General features: G+C 48.3%; 2 protein-coding genes across 4 annotated transcripts in view; one reads left to right on the top strand and one right to left on the bottom strand.

Annotated features, from left to right (window-relative positions):
* LOC123069753 (piezo-type mechanosensitive ion channel homolog) overlaps positions 1 to 19,163 on the bottom strand; it is a 45,017-nt gene extending 25,854 nt beyond the window's left edge. Inside the window, exons 1-7 of one of the 3 annotated variants that reach the window (XM_044492690.1) lie at positions 18,933 to 19,163; positions 18,360 to 18,440; positions 13,334 to 13,493; positions 12,769 to 12,914; positions 12,298 to 12,454; positions 12,002 to 12,188; positions 3,880 to 3,995 (exon numbers count right to left, since the gene is read on the bottom strand). In XM_044492690.1, coding sequence (XP_044348625.1) covers positions 3,880 to 3,995; positions 12,002 to 12,188; positions 12,298 to 12,454; positions 12,769 to 12,914; positions 13,334 to 13,493; positions 18,360 to 18,440; positions 18,933 to 18,993 — 908 coding nt within the window. In that variant the 5' untranslated portion in view covers positions 18,994 to 19,163. Of the gene's footprint in view, positions 1 to 3,879; positions 3,996 to 12,001; positions 12,189 to 12,297; positions 12,455 to 12,768; positions 12,915 to 13,333; positions 13,494 to 18,359; positions 18,441 to 18,932 lie in introns of those variants that run through there. The other 2 variants (XM_044492691.1, XM_044492692.1) reach the window with 2 other exon arrangements.
* A 78-nt stretch (positions 19,164 to 19,241) lies between these two features.
* On the top strand, positions 19,242 to 22,964 carry LOC123069754 (uncharacterized). The gene is made up of 2 exons (XM_044492693.1): positions 19,242 to 21,038; positions 21,322 to 22,964. The coding sequence occupies exon 1, from the start codon at positions 19,490 to 19,492 to the stop codon at positions 20,753 to 20,755; it is 1,266 nt and encodes a 421-aa protein (XP_044348628.1). The 5' UTR covers positions 19,242 to 19,489; the 3' UTR covers positions 20,756 to 21,038; positions 21,322 to 22,964.
* The last annotated feature ends 3,495 nt before the right edge of the window (positions 22,965 to 26,459 follow it).

Here is a 26,459-nt window from a genome sequence, read left to right as displayed (position 1 = left end):
CTGCCATGAGGACGCCAAGGCAAGCATCCGTGCCCAGTGCACGCACCCCACCGCGAGAGCGCCACGCGTCGAGCCACCCACTCATCCGCAACCAAGACGGCACACACCACGCTGCGAGGGCACCGTGCATCGATGCACCTGAAGCAGCACAAATGTTGTGGAGGAGCAACTCCACCTTGCTGCTACAATGTGTACAGCACAAGTGTTGAAGGAACAACTTCAACGTGCTGCGCTAGATATCGCTCTAGAGGCGAATGTAGGCCTATATGGCAGCAAGAGTTCAATCCAGAACTCCTAGAGCACAAGATCTACTCCAAGATCTTAGATAAGAACAACAAGTTCTATTATAGGTAGTGGGTACATAGTCTTGAGTTCAAAGTAGAGGTGAGGACCTCTATTTATAGGGCTTTGGGAAGCCTTCACATACTTCTACTTATAGCTGGGATACTCTAGAAAATATTATTTAAGTTTCGCTATTCTACTCATAGCTACTCACAACTAGAAGACTCTGGAAAACAGTAGGTAGGATAGAAAAGAAAAGAAAAGAAATACTACACTAGAGTGGAAGTATCTAGAAGTACCCAAACAGATCTGGCATGTGTTTTTCTCTCTTCTTCTTTTTCTCTCATCTATCGTTCCTCATCATTCTCCCCTGGTTGTTTGGAACTCGCCCTCGAGTTATCGTCATAGAGCGCTTCTTCTGGATGGTAGAGAGTCAAGTCCGTGTTGAGTCAACCATGGTCTTCGGTTGCATGCATGCAGCACCAACAGCTTCCTTGGCGTGCAATGACTAGGTAGTTTCCTAGTTATTTCCTGTAGTTTTCCTTAACGTTGAGGAACTTGACTAGAAGTAGACTTTAGCTGTGCAAGCAAGTACGCTAGTAGTTGCTAGGAAGGTGCTTTGCATGGTTATGGTAGTAGTCCCGTAAGTGACATGCAAGTATGTAGGAATTTCAGTGTGGGCGTGCTGTGTGCACGTCCAGCCCAGCCTATAAAAGGACCCGGCTCCTTCACTTGTAATCAAGCCAGTTCAGAAGCAAAATCATTCAGCTTCCACTAGTAGTACCACCGTGTCTCCTCACTAGTATGTGAGTGTGTGTGCTTGGTAGTGTTCGTGCTAGTGATCCTCGTCCAGATATTCTGCTCTTCAGTCTGGTACTAACTAGTCTGTAGTTCGATCCCGGCGGGAGAGCTAGCTAGACTGTAGTTGGGCTAACAATTGGCATCAGAGCCTTAGGTTATATGCCGAAGCATATGCCGAAAGAAGGCGTCGCCGGCGACGGCTCCAAGACCGTTGAGCAGAGCTCGGCTGAGGAGGCCCGTGCGGCAAACGCGCTCGTGCTGCGAGGCAGGCCGGGAGGCGAGCTGGGTGCGCCACGCTCCGTGCGAGACGTGGGCATGTCCAGTACCTCCTTCCCTCTCCTCACGCGGACCAACTACCCTGATGGAAGTCATCATGGAGGTGCGGCATATGTGGAAAGCCGTGGAAACCGGCGATGTCGGGTACGAGGAGGACCGGTTGGCGATGGAGGCGATCTTGCGCTCTATCCCACATGAGATGGTGCTCACCCTTGGCGCCAAGAAGACGGCCAAGGAAGCATGGGACACCATCAACACTCGAGACCCGCCGCTACCCCAATCAAAGAGACGAGCGGAAAGGCCCCGCCTTTTGCACCCCTAGAACGCCGAGACCCAATAGGCCGGCCAAAACTGGCCCCCATCGACCCGTCCTGCCGCACCGGGCACGAGACGAGCACGGCCCTGCAGCCGGCCGTGAGACGAGCACGATCCTGCAGCCGAGCACGAGATGAGCTCGGTCCTGCAGCCGGGCGCAAGACAAGCATGGTCCTGCTACCGCGCGCGAGACAACCTCGGTCCTGCAGCCGGGCGCGGGACTAGCTCGGTTCTGCAACACTGGGCGCGAGACGGGCGATGGACCGCAGCTGGGAGAGGACCGGCCCTTCGACGAAAGTAGCGCACGGCGCCGAGGAGAAGGATTGAAGGCCGAAACAGTCCACCTGCAAACGAACCAGCGCTGGCGGAGAAGCCAACCGTCGCAGCAGCCGGATCCGCTGAGCTGTCGTGTAGACACCAAGCAGCAGAGAGGCCACCATACCTCCCCACGCCGCCGTAGCCCATGACCAGAGCAACCACCACGTCGGGCCGTTGCCCTAACCCGCGCCGCTCGCCAAGACCCAGCCTAAGGTCCGACAGAGCAAGCAACCACCGACCGCACCTCCGACCGCCAGCCCCGCCGCCAAAGCAACACAGAGCACCGGCCGAACGCAGCCACCGCGGCACCACCAGCCATCCCCGCTGTCGCGCATGGCGCTTAGATCTGGCCGCTAGCCCCGGCCAACCGCGTCCACCCCACCACGTGTCTGGGCCACCATGACGACACTGGCCGCAGCCAGCAGCCCGCCATGGACCGCGGCTGCTCCCCGCCGCCAGACCTCGTAGATCGGGCGCGCGCCGCCGCGCAGCCGCCACACCCAGCGAGGAGGGGAGGAGAAGAACGGAGGGCACCCAGGGAGAGGCCCCACCGCCACCCTCACTGGAGCCTGCCCGAGCTTCGCCGGCGGAGGGCCTCCGACATCGGCGAGACGAGAAGGGGGGGAAGGCCCGACGGCGCTCGAGGGGAGTCGCCCCCCGTGTCGCCAGAGGAGGGCGACGCGGGGGGTGTTTTTTCTGGGGCATTTATCCCTTCTTGAAGGCGTTGTTGTGGACAAAGTTGACTAAATCATAGGTGTTAGATTCATACCTTGCAACTGTTATGACATAGTTATCTTTGTTATGTTCTGCTTGTTCATGACTTTAGTCTCGTTGCCTTGCATCTACTTCAGCAAAGATAGATGTGTGCATCACAATAATGCAGAGGCCAGGGGATTCAACCTCGAAAAGAAAGGCAAATCAGGGTAGGAGAAGAGAGTGAAGGACTGAAGGGCACATAAGAATGGAATTGTTAGTGTCTAACCCAACTTAATTAATCTTGATTCTCTTGATCTTGTTCGCCATCAATTCTCAGTTTCTCTCGCATTGTACTTCAAATACAGGAGGCTCCAAAAACTTGTTTCACAAGCTCGACAAACCTGCCAGAATGAATGCCAACTTTTTTCTGGGCAGATTTACATAACATGGGTTTTTGGTTTAGTAAGCAGATATCTTAACCCGAAACCGATAGTTTGTAATATATTATTGGTACTCAACATCTTATGTGAACAATCTACACACTTCTGTTCCAGCAGAGCAACCACAACGAGCAAATCTGAGAAGTAAGATCACTTTAAAGGGGAGACAGATCGAGCAGTAGCCTGTAAGCAAAACAGAGGAACCAAAAGTACAGGCACACCACAAACAGATGAAATTAAAGAAATACTGGAGCAGATGGGCTCAACTACCAGATATCATCACAATAACTGTTTAATGCAGAAAATAACATCGTTATAGCTGAAATAAAGTTTATGTCCTCCTAGTCTTTCAGAGATCTTGGAGAAGCTATGACCGTGCCAATGAAGAAGACTGCAGGGACAGAAATTAGACGAAGCAGTGGCAATGCTGGCTGAATGAGCAGCAGTGGCTGCTAGTAGTGGCGACAGGAGTTGATCAGGGAAGAAATGGCAAGTGTATTTATTTTTTGGGAAACTTACAAAAGAGTACTTGCTTTATGCAGTGTCATTTTTCATAATAAACTCTGATCGCAGTGTCATTTAGTAACTGAGCTCCTTTATGGTGTTGTTTCTCTAATTTCACCATCTGTGGTGTTAGTGAGCTAATTTCCCTAATTACAAAATATAAAATAGCCAGCATGTTCTGCAGTTCAGGAAATAAAAAGGAAGTGGATAATTCAATGATTTTTTAATGTACAAAAAAATTCCGTACCGAGATTGACGAACCAAAAATGCATTCCTAGAAGGGAGAAGGTCCTCTGTTAAGCTGTCGTTTTCTAGAGACATTAGACTATCCATTTCTTGTATGTCTCGCTTGAATGATGACAGCTACAATGAGAGAAAAAGAGCATTAGAAGGCAAAGATCTTTTGACTACTGACATGTGAAAAGCCAAAGGCCCTGAAAAGTGATGGTAGAGTGTAACTGATTCTTCATTAAGCGCTGGTAGAGTGGAACTGATTCTTAATTAAGCGCTGGTAGACTGTAACTTGTTAGAGTTATAATATAAGTCATGTACCGCTTTGTATTTATCCCGTTGTATAAGGGGTTTCCTGCATATGTTCCACACCTGTACATGTATATATATCGGCCTATGGCCTCATGGGAATACAAGTTGCTTATTCCTAACATGGTATTAGAGCTAGGTCAATTTTTTACACGCCGCAACTCGTGTGATTGATCCTCCCGCGGCGTTGCGGCTGCTTCTCTCTCTGCCGCTGGTTCCCCACGTCTGCTCGTCGACAGGAAGCCTCGACAGGAAGCCGGTCTCCTCTGCCCGCCCGCCCGCTTCTACAGATCGAGAATCCCGACTTCTACTCGAGCTCGGATCGGGCCCCGCCCGTTCCGCTCGATCGAGGCCCCCGCCTGTTCCGCTCGATCGAGGCCCCCGCCTGTTCCGCTCGATCGAAGGCCCCGCCCGTTCCGCTCGGATCGACACCAGCTTCGACTCGTCCTCCGCTCGAATCGGCCTGCCCCTTTATCTCCCGACTGGATCGGCCTGCCCCGCCCTGTCTTTCGCTCGAGGCCAGATCGAGATTCTGTCTTCCGAGGCTCGTCTTCTGATTCCTACGGACTGATCGAGCCTCCCGCCGCTGCTGCAGATCGAGACTCTGCCTTCTGTTGATACAAAAAAAAATGTCTGCTGCATCGGGCTATGTTGTTGTCCCTCGCTGTCCGGTGATCTTCGATGGTACTAACTACACCCAGTTCACTGGCTTCATGCGCATTCACATGCGTGGCATCCGTCTTTGGGGTGTTCTTTCTGGCGAGGTCTGCTGTCCGCCACGTCCGGTTCCTCCAGTGGCCCCTACTCCGCCGACTCCACCGGTTCTTCCGACGGATGCTAATCAGGCCGCCAAGGATGCGGCTAAGCTTGCTGATGAGGTTGCTAATCGTGCTTATGAGGAGAGGGTTTTGGCTTATGAGGAGGCTCTTCAGACGTACCATGGTGCTCTGTCTGTTTACACCCAGTGGCTTGATGATGATGCTCGTGCTGTAGCTGTTCTCACTGCTAGTGTTCTGCCTCAGTTTGCTTCTGAGTTTCTGGGTCTTCCTACTGTCTTTGAGATGTGGACCCGTCTTCGTCAGCGCTATGAGCCCTCTGGTGATGCCTTATACCTTTCTGTGGTCCGTCAGGAGCATGCTCTTCAGCAGGGTGACTCTACTGTTGATGACTTCTATGCACAAAATTCTGCTATCTGGCGCCAGCTTGATTCTCTCCGCAGTGCTGGTTGTCGTACTTGCCCCTGTTGCCAGGCTGTCCAGGCCAATTTGGAGTTTCATCGCGTCTACGAGTTCCTGTCTCGGCTCCGTAAGGAGTTTGAGCCTCGGCGTGCTCAGTTGTTTGCTCGTGGCCGTATTTCTCTCATGGAGGCACTTTCTGAGATTCGTGCTGAGACTCGCTTACGTGGTGCTAATTTGCTGGAGGTTCCCTCTGTGCTCGCTACTTGGGCTCCTTTCACGCCACCTGCTGCACCGACCCCTTCTCGCTCGAGTGCTCCGCTGCTCTTGCCCACTCCTTCTGGAGGCTCAGGTCGCCCCCGTCCACATTGTGACTACTGCAACAATGATGGTCATATTGAGTCCCAGTGCTACACAAAGAGGAAACACCTGCGCAAGGCGCGATCATCATCTTCAGGGACTTCGTCATCTACCTCGACAGCTTCTGCCATTGCTTTGACCGAGCAGGATATTCTGAGACTTAAGCGTCTGCTCGCGGCTTCAGGTTCTTCCTCGACGGGTACTGCTGGTTCTATGACTAATGCTTCCCGCACTGAGCAACCACCCTCTACACAGTCAGGTACATCCCCATGGGTTCTGGACTCTGGAGCTTCTTTTCATATGTCTTCTCATTCTTCCACTTTGTCCTCTCTTCGATCGCTGGATTCTCCTGTTCATGTCCTCACTGCTGATGGTACTCCACTTTCTGTCGTTAGTAGAGGCAATCTTACCACTTCTTATTCTGTTCCTGATGTTGCTCATGTTCCTCGACTTACCATGAATTTGTTTTCTGCTGGTCAACTTACTGATTCTGGTTGTCGAGTCATCCTTGACGTTGACTCTTGTTCTGTCCAGGACCGTCGCACGCACACTCTGGTTGGGGCTGGCCCTCGCCGTCGTGATTCTCAGGGTCTTTGGGAGTTGGACTGGCTTCATGTTCCTTCCGCTGCCACCACTATCGCCAGTTCCTCCGCTTCAGTCGCCTCCGTTACTGGTTCCTTCAAGCAGTGGCATCATCGACTTGGTCATCTGTGTGGTTCTCGGTTGTCGTCTTTAGTTCGTCGAGGTCTTCTGGGGTCTGTCTCAGGAGATGTCTCTTTAGAGTGTCAGGGTTGTCGTCTTAGCAAGCAGATTCAGTTACCATATTCACATAGTGAGTCAGTGTCTAAGCGTCCTTTCGATTTAGTCCATTCTGATGTATGGGGTCCGGCTCCTTTCGCTTCGAAAGGTGGTCATAAATACTATATTATTTTCATAGATGATTTCTCTCGTTACACATGGCTTTATTTCATGACTTCTCGTAGTGAGGTGTTGTCTATTTATAAGCGTTTTGCTGCCATGGTTCATACTCAGTTCTCTTCACCCATTCGTGTTTTTCGTGCTGACTCCGCTGGCGAGTATATCTCTAAGATGTTGCGTGGTGTTCTTGCTGAGCAAGGAACTCTCTCTCAATTCTCTTGTCCTGGTGCTCATGCTCAGAATGGTGTGGCTGAGCGAAAGCATCGTCATCTTCTTGAGACAGCTCGTGCATTGATGATTGCTGCCTCTCTCCCGCCTCATTTTTGGGCTGAGGCCGTCTCCACCTCCACCTATCTTATCAATCTACAGCCTTCCGCTGCTCTACAGGGTGGTGTTCCTTTCGAGCGCCTTTTTGATCGTTCTCCTGACTATTCGATGCTTCGCTTGTTTGGTTGTGTTTGCTATGTTCTTCTTGCCCCTCGCGAACGCACCAAACTGACCGCTCAGTCTGTTGAGTGTGTCTTCTTAGGCTACAGTGATGAGCATAAGGGCTATCGTTGTTGGGATCCTATCGGTCGTCGGATGCGTATCTCTCGAGACGTGACTTTTGATGAGTCTCGTCCCTTCTACCCACGCCCATCTTCCTCGACCTTTTGAGTGGAGGATCTCTCTTTCCTCATTTTTCCTGACTCACCTATCACTCCCGTCGAGCCTGTGCCTATTCGTTCCACTCCCTCTGCTTCCCCACCTCTCGTCGATTTGCAGCCACCATCTTCCCCAGTCTCCTCGCCTAGCATGTCACCAGTTTCTACACCTTCATCTCCGGTGACTAATTCGTCGCCAGCCCCCGATTCTACCTTGGTGATTCCTCCTTCTATTGTTCCATCTTTTCCTCAGTATTACACTCGTCGTTCACGACCTGTGGATGCCTCTATGGATGTGTCGTCATCTTCCTCTCAGCCTACTTATGGCTTGCGTTCTCGTCCTCTTTCGCCTGTTGATCGCTTTGGATTTCCCACTGCTGGTGCTGCTGTTCTTGAGCCGACTTCTTATCGTCAAGCTGTTGTTCATCCTGAATGGCAGTTTGCGATGGCAGAGGAGATTGCTGCTCTTGAACGCACTGGTACCTGGGATCTTGTCTCCCTTCCTCCCGGAGTCCGTCCCATCACTTGTAAGTGGGTCTACAAGGTTAAGACTCGCTCTGATGGTTCTCTTGAGCGTCACAAAGCTCGTCTTGTGGCTCGTGGTTTTCAGCAGGAGCATGGTCGTGATTATGACGAGACTTTTGCTCCTGTGGCCCATATGACCACTGTTCGTACACTTCTTGCCGTTGCCTCTGCACGCCACTGGTCTATATCTCAGCTTGATGTTAAGAATGCCTTTCTTAATGGTGAGCTGCGTGAGGTGTACATGCAGCCACCACCTGGGTATTCTGTTCATGATGGCATGGTATGTCGTCTTCGTCGCTCTCTCTATGGCCTTAAGCAAGCCCCCCGCGCCTGGTTTGAGCGTTTTGCCTATGTGGTCACTGCCGCTGGTTTTTCAACAAGTGCTCATGATCCAGCATTGTTTATTCACCTTTCTCCTCGTGGTCGGACTCTTCTTCTTCTCTATGTTGATGACATGATCATCACTGGGGATGACCCCGAGTATATTGCATTTGTAAAAGCCTATCTTAGTGAGCAGTTTCTTATGTCTGATCTTGGACCTCTTCGCTACTTTCTTGGGATTGAAGTCTCTTCTACCTCTGATGGCTTTTTTATATCCCAGGAAAAGTATATCCAGGATCTTCTTGCTCGTGCTGCTCTTACTGATGAGCGCATTGTTGAGACTCCTATGGAGCTCAATCTTCACCTCTGTGCTACTGATGGTGATCCTCTCCCTGACCCGACACGTTATCGTCATCTTGTTGGCAGTCTTGTCTATCTAGCTGTCACTCGTCCGGACATCTCTTATCCGGTTCATATTCTGAGTCAGTTCGTCTCTGCTCCCACATCGGTTCACTATAGTCATCTCCTTCGTGTTCTCCGATATCTTCGCACCGTCTATTCTTTCCTCGCTCCAGTTCTTTACAGCTTCAGGCCTATTCGGACGCTACGTGGGCTAGTGATCCTTCAGATCACCGTTCACTTTCTGCTTACTGTGTTTTCCTTGGTGGTTCTCTCATTGCCTGGAAGACGAAGAAACAGATTGCAGTTTCCCGTTCGAGTGCCGAGGCTGAGTTGCGAGCAATGGCTCTTTTGACGGCAGAGGTGACTTGGTTACGATGGTTACTTCAGGATTTTGGTGTTTCTGTCACTACACCGACTCTGCTCTTCTCTGACAGTACAGGTGCTATTAGCATTGCGCGCGATCCTGTGAAGCATGAGCTCACCAAGCATATTGGCGTTGATGCTTTCTATGTGCACGCTGGTGTGCAGGATCAGGTTATTGCTCTTCAGTATGTGCCTTCCGAGTTACAGTTGGCGGATTTCCTGACGAAGGCCCAGACTAAAGCACAACATGGCTTTTATCTCTCCAAACTCAGTGTTGTTCATCCACCATGAGTTTGAGGGGGGGTGTTAGAGTTATAATATAAGTCATGTGCCCCTTTGTATTTATCCTGTTGTATAAGGGGTTTCCTGCATATGTTCCACACCTGTACATGTATATATATCGGCCTATGGCCTCATGGGAATACAAGTTGCTTATTCCTAACATAACTGATTCTTAATTAAGGACTAACGCAAAGTTATTTCTAATGTTACTCCCTCTGTAAACAAATGTAAGATGTTTTATTTACAGAGGTAGTATATTCTATCATATGTCACTTCACTTTCCTTTGTTCATTCCATGGTTTTTAAGGCATCGCTTAGGCGCTCAAGCTGCAGCCGAAGGCATCCGCCTTGGAGCTTTGGGGGATTTGGAGCGTCAGTTAGCCGTAGCCATAGGGCGTCGCCCTAGGCCAGGGAAGCAATCACAAGAGCATCGAGCGGGAAACAGGAAAAAAAAGATCAAGTAGGGATTTGCGCGCGGGGATAAGAAGAGAAGACGGAGAGAGAGTGATGCTGACCAAACAACTGACAACCAGAAGTCTGAACTAATGGAAAGGGCTAGGCAATCCACATATACACTTCAACAGCCCCCTCTCACGTGTGACGCGGGAAGTCAACACGTGAATAGACTCAGAGGTATGGCTCAAGAGGCCTATACGTGGACACAAAGGGGGCAACGGCAATTTTTGGACAAATTGTGAAAGCCAAGACTTGAACTCAAGACCTTAGGCTCTGATACCATGTTAAGCTTCATGGACTAGCCAACGCAACCAAAAGTCTAAACTTATGGAAAGGGCTAGGCAATCCGCATATACACTTCAACACTCTGCACCAGGGAACTATCAGGTACAAAAACAAAGTATGGTTGGTCACAACCCTACACTCAGGAAAGATATAATTACTGCACCGTATAGCAGTGAATTAGGAGGCCGCTCAGGTCAAGGAGCAACTTATCAGACTCAAACTCCTCTTCCACTGGTCTGGCATGAAACAAGATGTGCAAACCTTCATTCAGCAATGCACTAGGTGCCAAACAAACAAGCCTGACCACACACAATACACAAGCCTCCTCCAAGCACTCCCTATACCTAAATCTGTCTAGACCCATGTCAACATGGACTTTGTGGAAGGACTGCCATTGGCAAACAATAAAGATCTCATTTTGGTTGTTATGGACAATTCACTAAGTACAGTCATTTCATTCCTCTAAAGCACTCCATCACTGTTATATCTCTTGTTGCAGCCTTCACTGACAACATCTTTAAGTTGCATGGCATTCCCTCGCCTTGCGTATTAAGAGCTTAAAAGGTGAAAAGGGGCAAGGGTGCCTCACCTTACCACCTTAAAACCCATGGTTCATTCTAATTTAGGCCCTGTTCGGGACGGAGGAAAAGCATAGCAAAAGTAAAGGAAGTTCATTCCTGAGGAACTGTAACAAGTTATGGTATGCGGAAGGCAGGAATAGCCTTGTACCAATCCTTTGGAAAGTTTCTTAGCCCCGCACTTCCAAAGATCAACCATGCACTTTGGGACCCACATAGAGTTCAAAATAGGTAGCATGCATGCATGCTGGGGCATGTCTAGACCTGAACTCAAATAATGTGACATAGAAAAATTATCCAGTGAGACCTACTTGTGTAGATTTCCTGGGCTATTTTTCCTGCATTCCAAACACCACCAGCGGTGTTCAAATGGTGTATTTCTATCCCTATGTTTTACACCTTGTTTCCTTTCCTATTCCTCCATTTTGTCCCGATCCTATTTTTTCTTCCCTTTGATCCAAATAGGACCTTACATGGTGTATATCCATTATGTCCATCCAAACAAACAAACACCACCACTTGTACTGGATGGAACACATACCACATTATGGGTAACACTAGGCACTACATAATCCAACTAGTTTAGTTGCTACACTGTTGTGGTTGATCCTACATTGGCTAAGCTCTACCTTACTCGTAGCCTGTGAAGTTACCACTTCAATTTGCTGGTACAGTATTCATAAACTTGTTTCAACCATCTTACAAATGCATGTTGACAAGCAACAACACTTCATCTCTAACCAAATTAAACATGTGTTAGAATAATTTAAAGATGACATTCCCGTTATTGCTTGAAGCTATGTCCCCGTATGTAAATCACTAGTCCTCTTAGAGCATCTCCAACAGCTGCATAAAAGTTTCGCGCGCTAAAATAGTTTTAGTGCGCCACTGTAGCACTTATAGGGCGCCAGCCCAACATTGATTTAGCAGATGCCCAAAAACGCGCGCCCAAAAAAAACACGCAGTGCAAATTGTGAAGCGCGCGCTATCCAGCGCCCCAAATTTGCAGCTTCTGATAGCGCTTTTTAGCGCGTGCCCAATCCTTTTTTTGCGCATGCACTATTTTACAGCTTCTGCTGGAGCTGTCCGACGCCCAAAAAACCCAAATTTTAGCGCGCGGAGCAGTTTTCGTGCGCCTGTTTGAGATGCTCTTACTTCACAGTTATCTATTCCTTTTACTATTTAGACTACGATGTAGAATAAATAAGTCGACGAGAAGAAATGTTTTTCAAATTGGTTGTACATACATATTTTTTTAATAAAGCACGAATTGAATGAAGTGGCAACAATGGCATGAGTTTGCCATTTTACAGCCTCTCCAAGAATTTGGTATAATTTCATTCTCTGGAATTCTACACACGACAGATACTATGCAAGTAAGCTTGAAGCATCAAGAACGAGCAAATAAAAAACAAAGATGATCAGTATCACTGCCAATATCATGGTTTTACCATATGATTCAAAATATCCTCACACTGTGTGTGCCCAATATATTATATTTGAGATTCTTAGCTGCTTACCATGAAGTAATACACCAGGAGAGAAATACCGGAGGACAGCTCAGGCCATTCTGATTTTGAAGAAACTTTGAATAGACCGATAAAGTCAGCAAATGCTACCACAACATAGGGAAACTTGACACGCAGCTGGTAAATATAAAGAAGAAGAATGCTGAAGACCGAATATATCTCAAGTAACCTCCACCACCTTCAGAATGCATTGCAAACACAATTTAACAATTATCAACAAATGTGCAATCTCAATATAATAAACTAATTGTTCGCAGCAAAGAAGAAAAGGCAACGATGGAGCTTACCGGAAAAGACCAAGAAAGTTACTCGTTAAGGACCAATCCACAAGACCGATGCAGCTAAATACAAAGAATGGCAACGAAATCCAAGAAGGGTGACTGATACTGACAATTAATTGGACAGCAGGCAGCAACAAACAGCACGCAACCCGAAAATGATAACCTGCACACAGAAAATGCATATATCCATTAGGCAGTAGACAATGGTAAGTACTGAACTTAAGTTTGTACAGTTCTTCAGTACAGACCTATGGTAAGATAAACAGCTCGGCTGCATCCTTTCTAAACAGGCATATATGGACTAAAACATTGCAAGAAAAACATATTTAAATAGCAATCGAAGTAACATCATTTCCTAGTGGTATGAATGAATATATTTCACAAAACAGTTTGAAATCTCCTATTACACAGTCTAGGAATATAACTATCATTTATTTAGGTTAGTCTGACTCAATGCACAGTGCACCACATGCTGACCTATTTGCTCAATGTCAAAGGAGAAGTTGAGCCAACATGAATCTTGATGGATCCTGCTTCCAAAGACTTCAACCAAAGAAAGGACAGCAGCAGATAGCTGTACGATAAGAAAATAGATAACAGATGGTGATTCCCAAGGCTGGTCCCTGCATCAACTATCATGATTAAGTGCAATCCAGATATTGCCTGCATAAGAGGCATATAGACTAGCCACAGTGGGAGTAACTTCGGTAGTAACATCGAGTCCAACTCAGCAAATTTGCTTATGTGGCAATGAGTTAATGAGGAGAGATGTAGTACTAGTAACTTAGCTAGTTACTGTAACATCACATGTCCCAATGCAATATGAGTCTATAACCTAATAAATGAAGCTTTACATGTTACCACACTTATGTTACTAACCACTGTTGAGATAGTAACATAGTCTAGGGATATGTGTATGTTACTAGTGTATGTTACTCTCCATTGTGGCTAGTCATAGAGACAGTTGTACTCATGGATATGAGCAGATACATGAACATGAACACAATAAAAGTCAATGCAACAAATGGAGTCGTTTAAATACCTTGCAAAACCAACCAGCTTCGCCCACCAAGAATGAGCCACAATCCATCCCTTTCCCTCAATTCCCCATATTATATGAAATGTAACTTGAGCCAAAATGGCAACTGCTGAGTAAATAACTGTACACCAGTATAATAGGTACAGCCTCCAATTGTGAAATCCTTCCAGATAAGGATAGAACATTAGTTATCCAAGATGTGCAGAAATAAATAATGTAGATGTAGATTATATAGATAATACACAAAGAAAACAGTCTCTCATGTGAAAGTTGCAACCAGACTACGTATCATCTTTGAATTCAGTACTCCCCCCGATCCAAATTAATTGACGCAGCCTCTATACAATGTCGCCCAAGGGGGCAAAAATATAGTACAAACACAAGGAGATTATGACCACAAGTCAATTTACCGGAGACTAGGAACTAATAGTACCTTAATACACCCCGCCCCCTCCCCAATGGAAAGCATATGTCACGTAAACATCCGAAATCTGAGTTTTGATAGCATCAATCTAGAAAAGGTGTCAAGGAGAGAGAGAGAGAGAGAGAGAGAGAGAGAGAGAGAAAGAGAGAGATGACAACGAACTTGGAGAAAAGAAGGCAATGGCGTCATGACATCTTCTACAATCAAACCATGCCAAAAGAGGTCCCACGATCAGGGAAAAAGACCAGAAGCAAAGGTTGATGGACAAAAAGGTTGTGGACTTGCGCCATACATGAACATGGTATAGCAACGGACCTTAGTGGATGCAACAGAAGGGACGATTCTAGACAGAAAAGACGTGAAGCATGCATCAGCTCCTCGGCCTTCACAAAAACAGCAGGCATAGCTCACCAAATTCTCTGCCACAATAAGACCATCGCAGAAGCAAAACACAAGCAGACCACCAGCAATAGCCACACAAAAGAGGCACAAAGTAGCAACAGCCCAAGTAGTAGCAGGCCCAACAAAAGTCACCATGGAGCTCTTATAGTTGCAAAGGCAATCAATGGTTAGTGACGCTTGATGAAGATGCCCAGACAGATTGGCCTCCATGATGGCCCAAGAGAAGGCAAGGTTGATGAAGACCACGACCTGTAGATGGAGATGAGCCACAATGGGTCATGTTCCCTCTCCCTGCCACAACACCACCAGTCAATCACCATCAGTAATGACAAAGTCCCAAACCCCTGCAGCTGCCAACACCTTGCCTGCACTGAATCGAGTACCCGTCGCTTTGCACTGAGAAGCAGCCAACTAGGTTCCTCCTCTAACATGGTACCATGAGCCCAGGTTTAGGGTTTTCAGCATGCCGCAACGCACGCTCTGATTGGAAAAAATCCAGTCTCCACCTCTCTCAATTGATCTCATCACTCTTCTTCCATTGTACATCGTCATTCTCATCGAACATTTCCTGAATGCGCCACCCATCCACCGCCAGCCCGATTTCCTCACCCGGCTCATTTTCATCCATCAATCGAGCCTCCACTGCTTCAGATCGAAGCCACATCCAGATCACAGGAGCCGCTAGGCGGTCCAGCTTCCCGACTCCATCGTGCACAACCAAGAGATCGAGGTCGGCATGTACCAGCCATTAGCTTCTCCATGGGGTCTACTCCGTCTAGATCGGGCCAACGTTGGGCCATCTTCTTGCCTACTCCGGACCTCATGGATTGACGCGCCTCTCACCGGCCTTTGTCGAAGTCTGCTCCCCTCAGATCGTGCGACATCGCCGCCATCGAGATCTCTGACCACCTCCAACACTTCCTCGCTGCATCGCACGCTTGTGCTGCTCCGCCTGGCACCAGGATTCCCCAGCCAGCTGCTCCACGTCTCGGAGGCCTACTAGTCGGTCTGCTGCATCACGCGTAGGCAGCTTTAAGAGACAGCGCACTCCTTCACTGTTGTTCATGCAAGGCTCGTCGACTGTTGTCATTGACTCCGCCGATTGCTCACCCGCCCTGCGTTGTGACTTCTTCCATCACCCGCACATCCCGCATGCATGATCTCCCTTGCCAACATGTCCTCGTCACGCGCCCGCCCTGGTCAGCATCCATCTATATGGGCCGGCTAGGACACCCCGCGGCCTTGTCCAGATTGAAGGTTGCTCGCCTCCTAGGCCGCGACGCAGCCGCCACATCCAGTCTGATCTCTCAACTCGCCGTCATCTGTTCCACCACCTCTAAACGAGAACTCGCTGCCACTCAGACACGTGACATCGCCACAGTATCTCCCTTTAGTCCCAACCACCGACGATAGCCTCAGGCTGATCTGCCCGACTCCTCCCCATCTAGTGCTACTACAGCTTCCAAGTGGCATCGTGCACACCCCTAAGCTCGACACACACGTCTAGCATGCCTGCCTTCTCAAGGACACCACCAATGGCTGCACCATGAGTTCCCTCTTGGATTGGGTTGCCTGTATCGACCGTGTTACTCTACAGCCCCTTGCACCACTGCCATCTCCCACCAAGCCACTGCGATCCACCCGCTTCGCCACCTCCCCATCCAGTCCCGGAGCTCCACTGGCCACCCTTACCGCCACAGTCGTCACCTACTCCCGCAATGCCTTGGCCTGCTTAGCACCTCCCTGTGTGGGCTTCTTCCACGCTTGTCGACAGGCCACTAGCCTTGCCTGTTCTTCTGACCAAGTGTAAGTCATTCCAAAATACGATCTCTAAAAAAGGAGCAATTACAATGTCCTTGTCGACGGGCATCGTTTCTCTCCCTCGGTGGTCGGTGATTCTTGCCGGTGGTCGTTTCGCCGACCCTATCTCACACATATACCTTCCATCAGTGTTGGGTGCTCGTCCGCTAGTTGATGTTCTTCGGTGCTCCTCGCCAACATCTCACCTGCATGGCCTCTTCCGGCGCCTCCCCTACAGGCACGACTGCTCATGCATCATTGTCTTGCATTTGCTTTCTATTTTCCGTCAAATCGTTATTTGCCAGCCTTCTTTTCTTTTCTGGTCCTGGTAAGCATAACTTTTGTTAGCCTTACTGTCTTTGTTGTCTTCTATAAGATTTTCGTCACCTCCTTTTGCATTGTCGTTGATCTACGCCCATTTCCATGCCTCCGAGCTTCTTTTGCCGCCGGTTTCTTGGGCTACAAACTTTTGCGCTTCATTCTCTTGACGTGCATCTTCCTTTGACGACCCATCTAATCTTGTATATTCTCCTTGTTGAGGTGTATATGTGGATTGCCTAGCCCTTTCCATCGGTTCGGACTTTTGGTTGTGTTGGCTAGTGCATGAAGCTTAACATGGTATCAAAGCCCAAGGTCTTGAGTTCCAAGTCTTGGCATTTGCAGTTTATCCAAAAATTACGATTGACCCCTTCTATGTCCACATATAGGCCTCTTGAGCCATACCTAAGTCTATTCACGTGTTGACTTCCAGCGTCACATGTGAAAAGGGGTGTTGAAGTTTATATTTGAATTGCATGGCCCTTTCCATCAGTTCAGAATTTTGGTTGTGTTGGCTAGTGCATGAAGCTTAACACTCCGGATGTGTTGTCTTCCTCTGATGAGCCATCTTCTCGTTATCCCTCTTTGGATTGACTCAACGGTTTTTGAAGATTCCTTGCTAAAACGACACTATCAAGACGCGGATTTTGGAGTTCCATTATTTTTGTTTTTAGTGTTATACTTTTGCAACCACCATTCTATTGCATACACTTTGCATTTGAGGGGGGGTGTTAAGGAGTATTAGTATGGGTCTAGGTCTGTTTACGTAGTCCTATTAGTCTAGATTTCCTTCCTTGTACCCCAAGTCTACTGCACTATATATTTGCCACATGCGCTATGCAATGCAACTAAGTTGCTCCTCTAAGACATTTGCCACTGCCTTTGAGGGCGGGGTAGTAACGCGGCAAATTTGTCCTGGTAGCGTAGGAGGGCTGTGGTGAAAATATCCTTCATGGGTAAAGGAGCTCAGTGGTAAGTCTCTGGTAATGGCAGCCATGAAGATAGGAAGGTAACAAAATGGCAAGATAGAAGAGGAAGCATATGGAACTCATGGACAGGCCACTGTCTTTTAGTGCTATAATCCACATATTGTGTTTTGCCACTGCCTATCACCTAGCTTGCCTATGCACGCTTAGGTGTTCTGATACAAAGAGTTGCTAGCAGGGCTGTGAGAGGTTGGACGACATAGAACCAAGAGGAGGAGGAGCAGAATGGTGAGAGGTCACCCGAAAAAGGTGAGCAGCAAGGCTGGGAAGTCACACCGGAGGAGGAGCGACAGTGGAGGATTCGGGGTCTAGGAATACAGTGTGCGTCATACTCCTCTCCTTCCGCAACATAGCTAATCCGGTACGGCAAATTATGGAACCCTAGCATACCAACCCGGTCTAAGCCGTCTATCTGCTCTAATCTAAACCGTCCATCTGCTCTCCTCTGTCTCTTTCTCTAGCCTGTTCCCTTCAACACACACATCGATGGCGACAATGGTCGGCGCTGCAGCTCCTCCTCCACAGCGGCATCTCGTTCCCCGCAGCTACAGCTCTTCCCTGCAGCCACATCTCCTTCCCTGCCGCCGGAGTACCTCGTCGGCCGCCTAATAGTTAGTGTGTTGTCTGGTTTTATAATTGATCGGAGAAAACAGATTTTGGCATGTAAAGTTGAAGTTTTCAAAGAATAAATCAAGGACAGGGTACACCGCATTACTAGCCATAAGAATGAGAATTTATTTGGTACGAGAAATACTAGTCTCGTGTCAATAAGAAAAAAATGAATTTGTTCTTACGCTTTGCAAATGCATTTTTATAGAAACACCTAGATACCACAATACAAACTATCCACAGCAAATTAAATAGCATAGGAAGACACTAATGTAAAGTTAAGAAATGAATATTAAGTTCGTAACTGCACATGTCTATAGTAACTTGATTGACAAGAGTTCGCAGTTATAAGAAAAGGACTATTAACTTTTATGTTGAGGTGCTGTAGATTAGTTCTTCAAACAGTATATGGATCCAAACAAAATGTTGTTTAGCTCCAAAGAGATATATTGACAATACTTAGCTAACGTGGAAAAAAAAGCTGGCATACCTCTCCTTGGAGCAACAAAGCGGATAGCAAAGAAGATAACCATATTAACAAGAGAAATCAAGCTCCAGTCAAGTAAGGAAGCTGCAAAAAAAGGTACCCATTGAAGGGTTAGATCAAAAAATCCATGTTAAAGCTCAAAAAGGTTTCAAGTAGTTATTGTATCCAAACATTCAGAAATAGGTGTGTTTTCAAACCAAAACAAAGCATACCAACCACTCGGCTACCTAGCAATCCATAAGCAAGCCTTATGTTTCTAGATTAAATTATCATGACAAATTCCAACAACTAAGTCTTCAAACCAAAAGTGTGGGCACTGATTGATCCCAGAACATATAACTTTGTTATCCTTTACAAATAGGAGCTATCGTATATAAGCAATAAGTATAACAGGACCCCAAGAAGAGACGAGTGGCATAAATATGAACGAATCCATCTTGCAGTGGAATTTTACTGTTTCTTCTTTTGCCGTTCTCCCGATTGGCCAATAGACGCCGTATGAAGTGGCAATATCAAATTTTATGCTAATCCGCATTTCAAAAAGGCTCGGATCGGCAGGGGGAGGAGGAGCCGCACCTGTCAGGAGGAGCAGCGGCAGCAGACAGCGGCCGGCGCACCCACCTGTTCGCCACGCCATCTCGAGACGGCAGCCGCGGCCGCTCCTCTCCTTTCGGTCCAACTAGTCCGATGCCGGCAGCATCTCGCGAACCCAATCTTGCGCGAGGGGAGAGAGATCAGGATTTTAGGACGATTAGGGTGGTGTAACACCCCCAGTATGGGCTTGTCACGTTATGTATGTAACATGGGCCTTGGCTACGAGATGGGCTGGTCATCGGAGGCTTCACACAAGCTACATATGCAACCCGGCGAGCACAGGAGGAGGGCATCGAAGGAATGAATCGTTATCAAGTCTCTCGCCTCCTTGCTCCTGCTCCTCACCTCCTGCTCTCTGTATTCCTCTCCTTGCTTGCTGATTTCTCATCCCAGATTCTCCTTGTATCCTCAATTTATATCTAGATATTGGTGCTGATCCGTCTCTCCGTCCCATCTCTGATCTTGGGTCGTGACAATTTGGTATTCAGAGCCAAGAAAAAAATCACCACCTACTTCCTGCCTACAAGGTGTTCAACCAAATGTCCAGCCACGAAGAGTTGTTCACCGGCGGCGTTCTTCACGTCACTGTGCATCATGTGTACTACCCGGTCACTGAGGAGACGCTGCAACAGGTGTTTACATTGTATGGTGTGGTGAAGATCTCCGTGTTCCAGAGAATCAACCATGTGGAGGCAGTGGTTCAGCTTCGATCAAGATGCGGAGCAGCGCGGGCTCTTGCCATGCATGGTCGGTGCATCTATGAGCGTGCCTGCCTCCTCGACATCCAGGATGTGTCACCGGAGTACAACCTGCACTTGTGCTCGCTGCTCGAGCAGAAGCAGACTGCAACCGTGGCCGAGTACACGACGGCGTTCTGGGAATGCGTACATCGTGTGCTGGATCTCAACCCCAACCTGAGCATCAAGAGTTTCGTCCACCAATACATTGAGGGTTTGCAGGAAGATATCAAGGATGTCGTGCGGTCGCAATCTCCATTAAGCGTCACCGGGGCTTCGTCCCTTGCCCGGATAAGGGAGGATGAAATCGTGCAGGAGGCGGCAATGGCTGCGGAGAAACTTGATGACGGCCATGGAGTTCACGTCCTCATGCCTGCGGTGATCCTCACGGACGTCTTCCTTGAGCCCACTACCCCAGTGGAGTGCAGTGCAGATGACAACATCATCACCATTGACAGCAGCAACCATGCTGCACCGACGCCTATCACATGTTTGACAGAGTGCCCAAGTCCCGCCGCCGTTGACATCTCCCCTGAGCCGGCAGCTTCTGCTCTATGCGGAGAGACCATCGACATCGAAGCCATCAGTGTTGCTGCACCAACATTCGATGTGTGCTCTATTGTTGGTCCGACCAATGCTGAAGTCAACAGTTATGTGCCGGTGCCCCTCATTGTGTGCAGTGTCAAACCATTCTCCGCAGCTCCTCTCAAGGTCGTGCCAACCATAGCGCATTGGTCATGTTCCACCCCCAAACTGGACACCATGGCGTCAACAAGGTGTTGGACCCTCTGCTTCGACCACATTGGTGCGTTGACGCCCACGTACATGCTGGATAATAATGTGAACATAAAGCAACAAGCACAAATGTTACTACCAATGCCATGGCCATCATTTAAATGCCATTCAGAAGCAAGCAGTCCTCAAGATCCACGTCCAGCAACTCAAGGTATATTTGGGAAACTATCTACATGTCAGCCACACGAGGATCTCAAATGTTGGGCTGCCAGTTTGTATTGCATTGGAATAGCTCATTTGATGGACACTATTTACAACTACTTGCTGCACTGAGAAGTTCCCGGTGTGAGTTATATTGTATTGGGGGGCCCTGTGGTTATTGGCAATATGCATATCCACAGCAGTGGCGTTCATCTCAGCGAGAAAGTTATACGAATTTTGGGAGGGCTGGCGATGCTACATTGAACACAAAACAAAAATCACAAATTTTATTAAGTGGCATTCTTGTGGAATTTGTGAGTAGGCGAACCCCCGGAGTCGGCTATTTCTGCCAAACATCTGACCAGAAGAACAAAAGGCTTAATTACATTCTTGAAGCGGGTGAACAAGTTATGAGGTTGTGCTCTGTCGAACTGGCACCTTGGGCTTGTTCTGCATTACATTTCATTAAGCCCTGCGGTTATGGGTTGGGTATGCGCATAATTGTGGAGTTGAAGCCTTGGCCAAAATGGAAAATCAATGGTCGTTGTGAGGGCATGCCTTTATTTTGGCGGTCTCCTCATAAGGCATTCCCTGCAATATTTTCAGTAACTACAACCAACGTGTTGCACCAAATGGATTGGTGCTATTCTGTTCAGTGTGTACAGCCAACTAATGCCATTGGTGATGCTGCTTTACAGATGTGGTCTGCAAAAAGTAGCGTTCTTGCCTTCCTGAGTGTATGGTTGTACCCAATATCTGCAGAAACAGTGTTCAGTTTCATGTTACAGCTTCAAGCCCTCCTGCCGATAAAAAAGTTTTCGGATCATGGAACTCTGAGTGCAGCTACAGCTACTAAAAAGCAGTTCGGAATCAACAACAATTCCTTGATACAATCTGATGTTACAGGTACAACACGATCAAGAGACACACGTCTTATTTGCACTCCATGGAGTTCTTGGGTACTCTGTCTCATGTTAGTTGATCGAGCGGAAACGGAAGAAAGGGTACATGTCTTTGATCCCAAGTCTGGTTTACTCTGTTGCTCTTCTCTCGCTCTTTGTACTAGTGAATGCCAGACCAACTTGATTCCAGGAGAGATAGTCGCTGGCATTTGGTCTTCTCACAATTATGAGTACAAGGGTGCAGCATTTTCTGGACACTTACACTTCACACGCAAGTTTTCTCGAGAGGTCCAGCTGGCCACTTGCCCTTTCAGTTCCTTATATTTCTCCAGACTTACAGAATTGAGATATATTTCCCTGGGATCCATTGCTCACTGTTTCTATGGTGGTTCCCATCTGATACAAGATCACTTCATGAATGGACACCTCGTATCACAATGTATAAGCAGGTGCAGATGTTCATAGATTGGCTCGATTATGTGATGAATCATCAATCTCAAGGCAGCATAAGAACTGCAGTCATGTTGTTGCAACATCTCCAGCCTACTAACCAGCTGCTCAGTTCTTTCTGGTCATGGGCACAACCAAAAGGAAAGGTAGACCACTACACAAGTTATGTGCGTGAGTGTTCTTGCTATCTTTTATGTATCATTTGCTCTGGGTATCTGGTCAGTGGAGGGCCCAAATATTGCACTTGCCTGCTTGCTCTCAAGGACACTGGTTGGTTCAGATGTATCATGTGTGTCCACAAGATGTCCTACTCTGCAGTTGCAACTCCTTTTGGCAGTGAAGTCAAGTCTTGTTCCTCTGATCTGACCATTTGCAAGCGCATGATACTACCCTATGATCCAGGAGGGTTGGCTCTTCAGCCAGATGAGATAGGAGGCACTCATGGGTCCAGCTTGATCATCATCGGCTTGAGGGCAAGCCGAATTTCAAGGGGTGGAGAGTGTAACACCCCCAGTATGGGCTGTCACGTTATGTATGTAACATGGGCCTCGGCTACGAGATGGGCTGGTCATCGGAGGCTTCACACAAGCTACATATGCAACCCGGCGAGCACATGAGGAGGGCATCGAAGGAATGAATCGTTATCAAGTCTCTCGCCTCCTTGCTCCTGCTCCTCACCTCCTGCTCTCTGTATTCCTCTCCTTGCTTGCTGATTTCTCATCCCAGATTCTCCTTGTATCCTCAATTTATATCTAGATATTGGTGCTGATCCGTCTCTCCGTCCCATCTCTGATCTTGGGTCGTGACAGGTGGCGAGGGGATCTTACTAGGTGGGTTTATTTTCTTTTTCCTCTTCTCTGTTTTTATTTGCCCTTTTGTGGTACCTGGACCCGGGTGTGTGTGCGCTTCCCGTGCTCCATCCTAGCATTGACCGTCGGCTAAAGAGTGTGACTTTTGCCTCGTGGTCAGAGCATCTGCAACCAGATTTGTCCTAGTCAAACATATCCCACATGCTCGGACATAATGCACATATCCAATTCGTATCTGAGATGGATATGAAAGGTCAGAATGTGCATGTCTCATCTCTCTAGCCACGTTCCTCAAAAGAAAAAGTATGGCTCATCCCATAAAAAGGTAAATCCGGACACAAACCCTAGTCTCGAACCTGTACTTCGTTCCACTTCTCTCGCTCTCTCTGCTACCCTCCCATTCCAATCTTGGAACCCCTTCATCATGGTCGGCTTCGGCTCTTGCTTTGATGGCATCTACTTGGTGGGCTCGCCGTCGGGACTCCTCCAACGCGTCCGACCCGGACAAGGAGGAGCTCGCGCTCCAGTGCTCGCGGATGGACCGGGGCGAGAGCTCCTCCTCAATCGTTGTCGGCTCTTCCTCCACAATGGCGGGACGCCACCCTGCCCGCTCTCTACCATCAACAGGCGAGGCGATGGCGCGAGCACCGCCGTCCAGCTTCGCCAGCACGGCCCATGCAGGGAGCCACTGGGTGCTAGTGCCTGCACCACCTAGGCCACGGTGCGTGAGCTACAGCCAGAGACAGACGGTTGCACCTACCGCATGGACAGGAAGGCGACGCCAGGTGGAACGAGGCACGGCCGCAGGTCACCAGATCCGCGCGGAAGCCATTGCCACCCACCAAGGATGATGACGCGACGCTCCACCTCGCAATCCGCCGGTTTTACACCTCGGCGGAGAGGGACACACACCGCCTACCATCGCAAGAACGTCGCCGCTCTCCGTCGCCCGCTCGAGGAGTCGGCCAAGGTGGTGCGGTCAAAGGAGGTGGCGGCAGAGCAGAACCGCGGCCCAACGCTTCGCGGGCTTCCTCACCTCGTTGTTGGGGATATAACCCCCGAGGTGTGACCGGCCAGGAGGGGCCGGGTTACACTGTTGGCGGCTTAATATGAAAAAGGCCCAAGAGGCCCAAGAAGATGAAGTGAGAATACGTCGGCTCGCAGAGGTGGGTCTGATGGTGGCCCAAGACTCGGACGTATGAACCGTTGTACAATAGCTTGTCTGTTAAGGCAAGATAATTTAGAAACCGAGTCGGTTACGTTGTCTAAGTCGGCACTCTGTAGGCTTCCGGGTTTCAACCTGTGTATATAAAGGTGAGACCCGGCGGCGGGTTAACTCAAGAAACAATTGATCGATAGCTAGGTCAAGCGTATTCGCTCCTTTGTAATCGACACTCAAGCAATACAACTAGAAGCAGGACGTAGGCTTTTACCTCCACCGTGAGGGGCCGAACCTGGGTAAACTCTTTGTGTCATATGCCCCGTTCAACCCCTTCAAGCTAACCTAGTTGTGGCTCCACACCTAAGTCCTTTCGCTAGTGCATCTGTCATGACAAAACCATGACAGTTGGCACCCACCGTGGGGCGAGAGCACGATGGTTTCGAGTTCTTGAAGGGCAGCTTCTCAGGGATCAAGGGATACGCCGTGGGCCGGATGACCAAGAGCCGCCGCGGCAATATCTACATCGATGACGATGGCTGGGGTCCCGAGGCCAATTCAATCGAGTACGGTGCGGGGTCCCTTTTGGCGGAATTCACGTTCTCATCGTGAAAGGATCGAGAAGAGGTGTCTAGAGGGGGTGAATAGACTCTCAACCAAGAAACGTAGCAATTTTTAAGTTCTTCAAGTTGAGGTGGAGTTTAAGCACAAGTTTAAACATTCACAATACATATCAAGCAAGCATGACAAGAGTATATGAGCAGCGGAAAGTAAAGCATGCAAATTGCAAGAATGTAAAGGGATGGGACTGGAGAGTGCAAACGCAATTGGAGACACGAAGATTTTTTATCCGTGGTTCCGATAGGTGGTGCTATCGTACATCCATGTTGATGGAGACTTCAACCCACGAAGGGTAACGGCTACGCGAGTCCACGGAGGGCTCCACCCACGAAGGGTCCACGAAGAAGCAACCTTGTCCATTCCACCATGGCCATTGCCCACGGAGGACTTGCCTCACTAGGGTAGATCTTCACGAAGCAGGTGATCTCCTTGCCTGTACAAACTCCTTGGTTCAACTCCACAATCTTGACGGAGGCTCCCAAGTGACACCTAACCAATCTAGGAGACACCAGTCTCCAAAAGGTAATAGATGGTGTGCTGATGATGAACTCCTTGCTCTTGTACTTCAAATGATAGTCTCCCCAACACTCAACTCTCTCTCATAGGATTGGATTTGGTGGAAAGATGTATTAAGTGGAAAGCAACTTGGGGAAGGCTAGAGATCAAGATTTATGTGGTTGGAATGGAATATCTTGACCTCAACACATGAGTATGTGGTTCTCTCTCAAAAAATGAATGCTGGAATTGTAGGCATGTTCTAATGGCTTTCTCCATGAATGAAGAGAGGGTGGAGGGGTATATAAAGCCTCCACACAAAATCTAACCGTTACACACAATTACCAAACTCGGTGAGACCAAATCAGAAAACTCGGTCAGACCGATTTAGTTCATAATGTGACCGTTAGGCATTTTGATGGGACCGACATATCAACTCGGTGGGACCGATTTCTTTAGGTTTAGGGCATAACGTAATCTTGGTGAGACCGATTACACAAACTCGGTGGGACCGACTTTGGTAATAAGCTAACTAGAGCGTTGGTCAGGCAAACTCGGTGGGACCGATTCGCTCATCTCGGTGAGACCGAAATGTTATGAAGGGGAAACATAGAGTTTGCATTACGAACTCGGTGGGACCGATCGCTCATCTCGGTTTGACCTAAATGTTGCGAAGGGAAACAGAGAGTTTACAATCCCATCTCGGTGAGACCGAGATCCCTATCGGTGAGACTGAAGTGACTAGGGTTTCTGGCAGTGGCTATGTCAAATGAACTTGGTGGCGCCGGATGGATCAAATCGATGGGGCCGATTTTGACTTTTGGTATGGGACATATGTGGATATGAGAAAGTGGTTGAGGGCTTTGGAGCATATCACTAAGCACTTTGAGCAAGCAAGCCATTAAGCAACACCTCATCCCCTTTTAATAGTATTGGCTTTCCTATGGAATCAATGTGATCTTGGATCACTGAAATAGAAAATGTAGAGTCCTGAGCTTTGAGCTTGAGCCAATCCTTTATCCTTAGCATCTTGAAGGGGTTCCACATCCTCTTGTCCATGCCACTCCACTGTTGGACTTATCTGAAATATACTAGATAAAGGTATTAGTCCAACAAGAGATATGTTGACATTAATTACCAAAATCACCCAGGGAGCACTTGTGCTTTCAATCTCCCCCTTTTTGGTAATTGATGACAATATACATCAAAGCTTGAGATAAAGATATAGAGAAAGGCAGGTAAAGCTTTGGAAGGACATGTAACATGCATAGGCTCCCCCTACATGTATGCAATCATGTAAATATGGAACATAAGAGCATGTGAGTGCATAATCATGACAGAGCAAGCAATGAGTTACATGTATCTTGGCTGTATGCATCAAAGCAAATGGTGTGAATATA

Source organism: Triticum aestivum, chromosome 3B (genome assembly GCF_018294505.1).
Source record: "Triticum aestivum cultivar Chinese Spring chromosome 3B, IWGSC CS RefSeq v2.1, whole genome shotgun sequence".
NCBI classification, from domain to species: domain Eukaryota; kingdom Viridiplantae; phylum Streptophyta; class Magnoliopsida; order Poales; family Poaceae; genus Triticum; species Triticum aestivum.
This window is presented reverse-complemented; position numbering and strand designations above follow the sequence as displayed.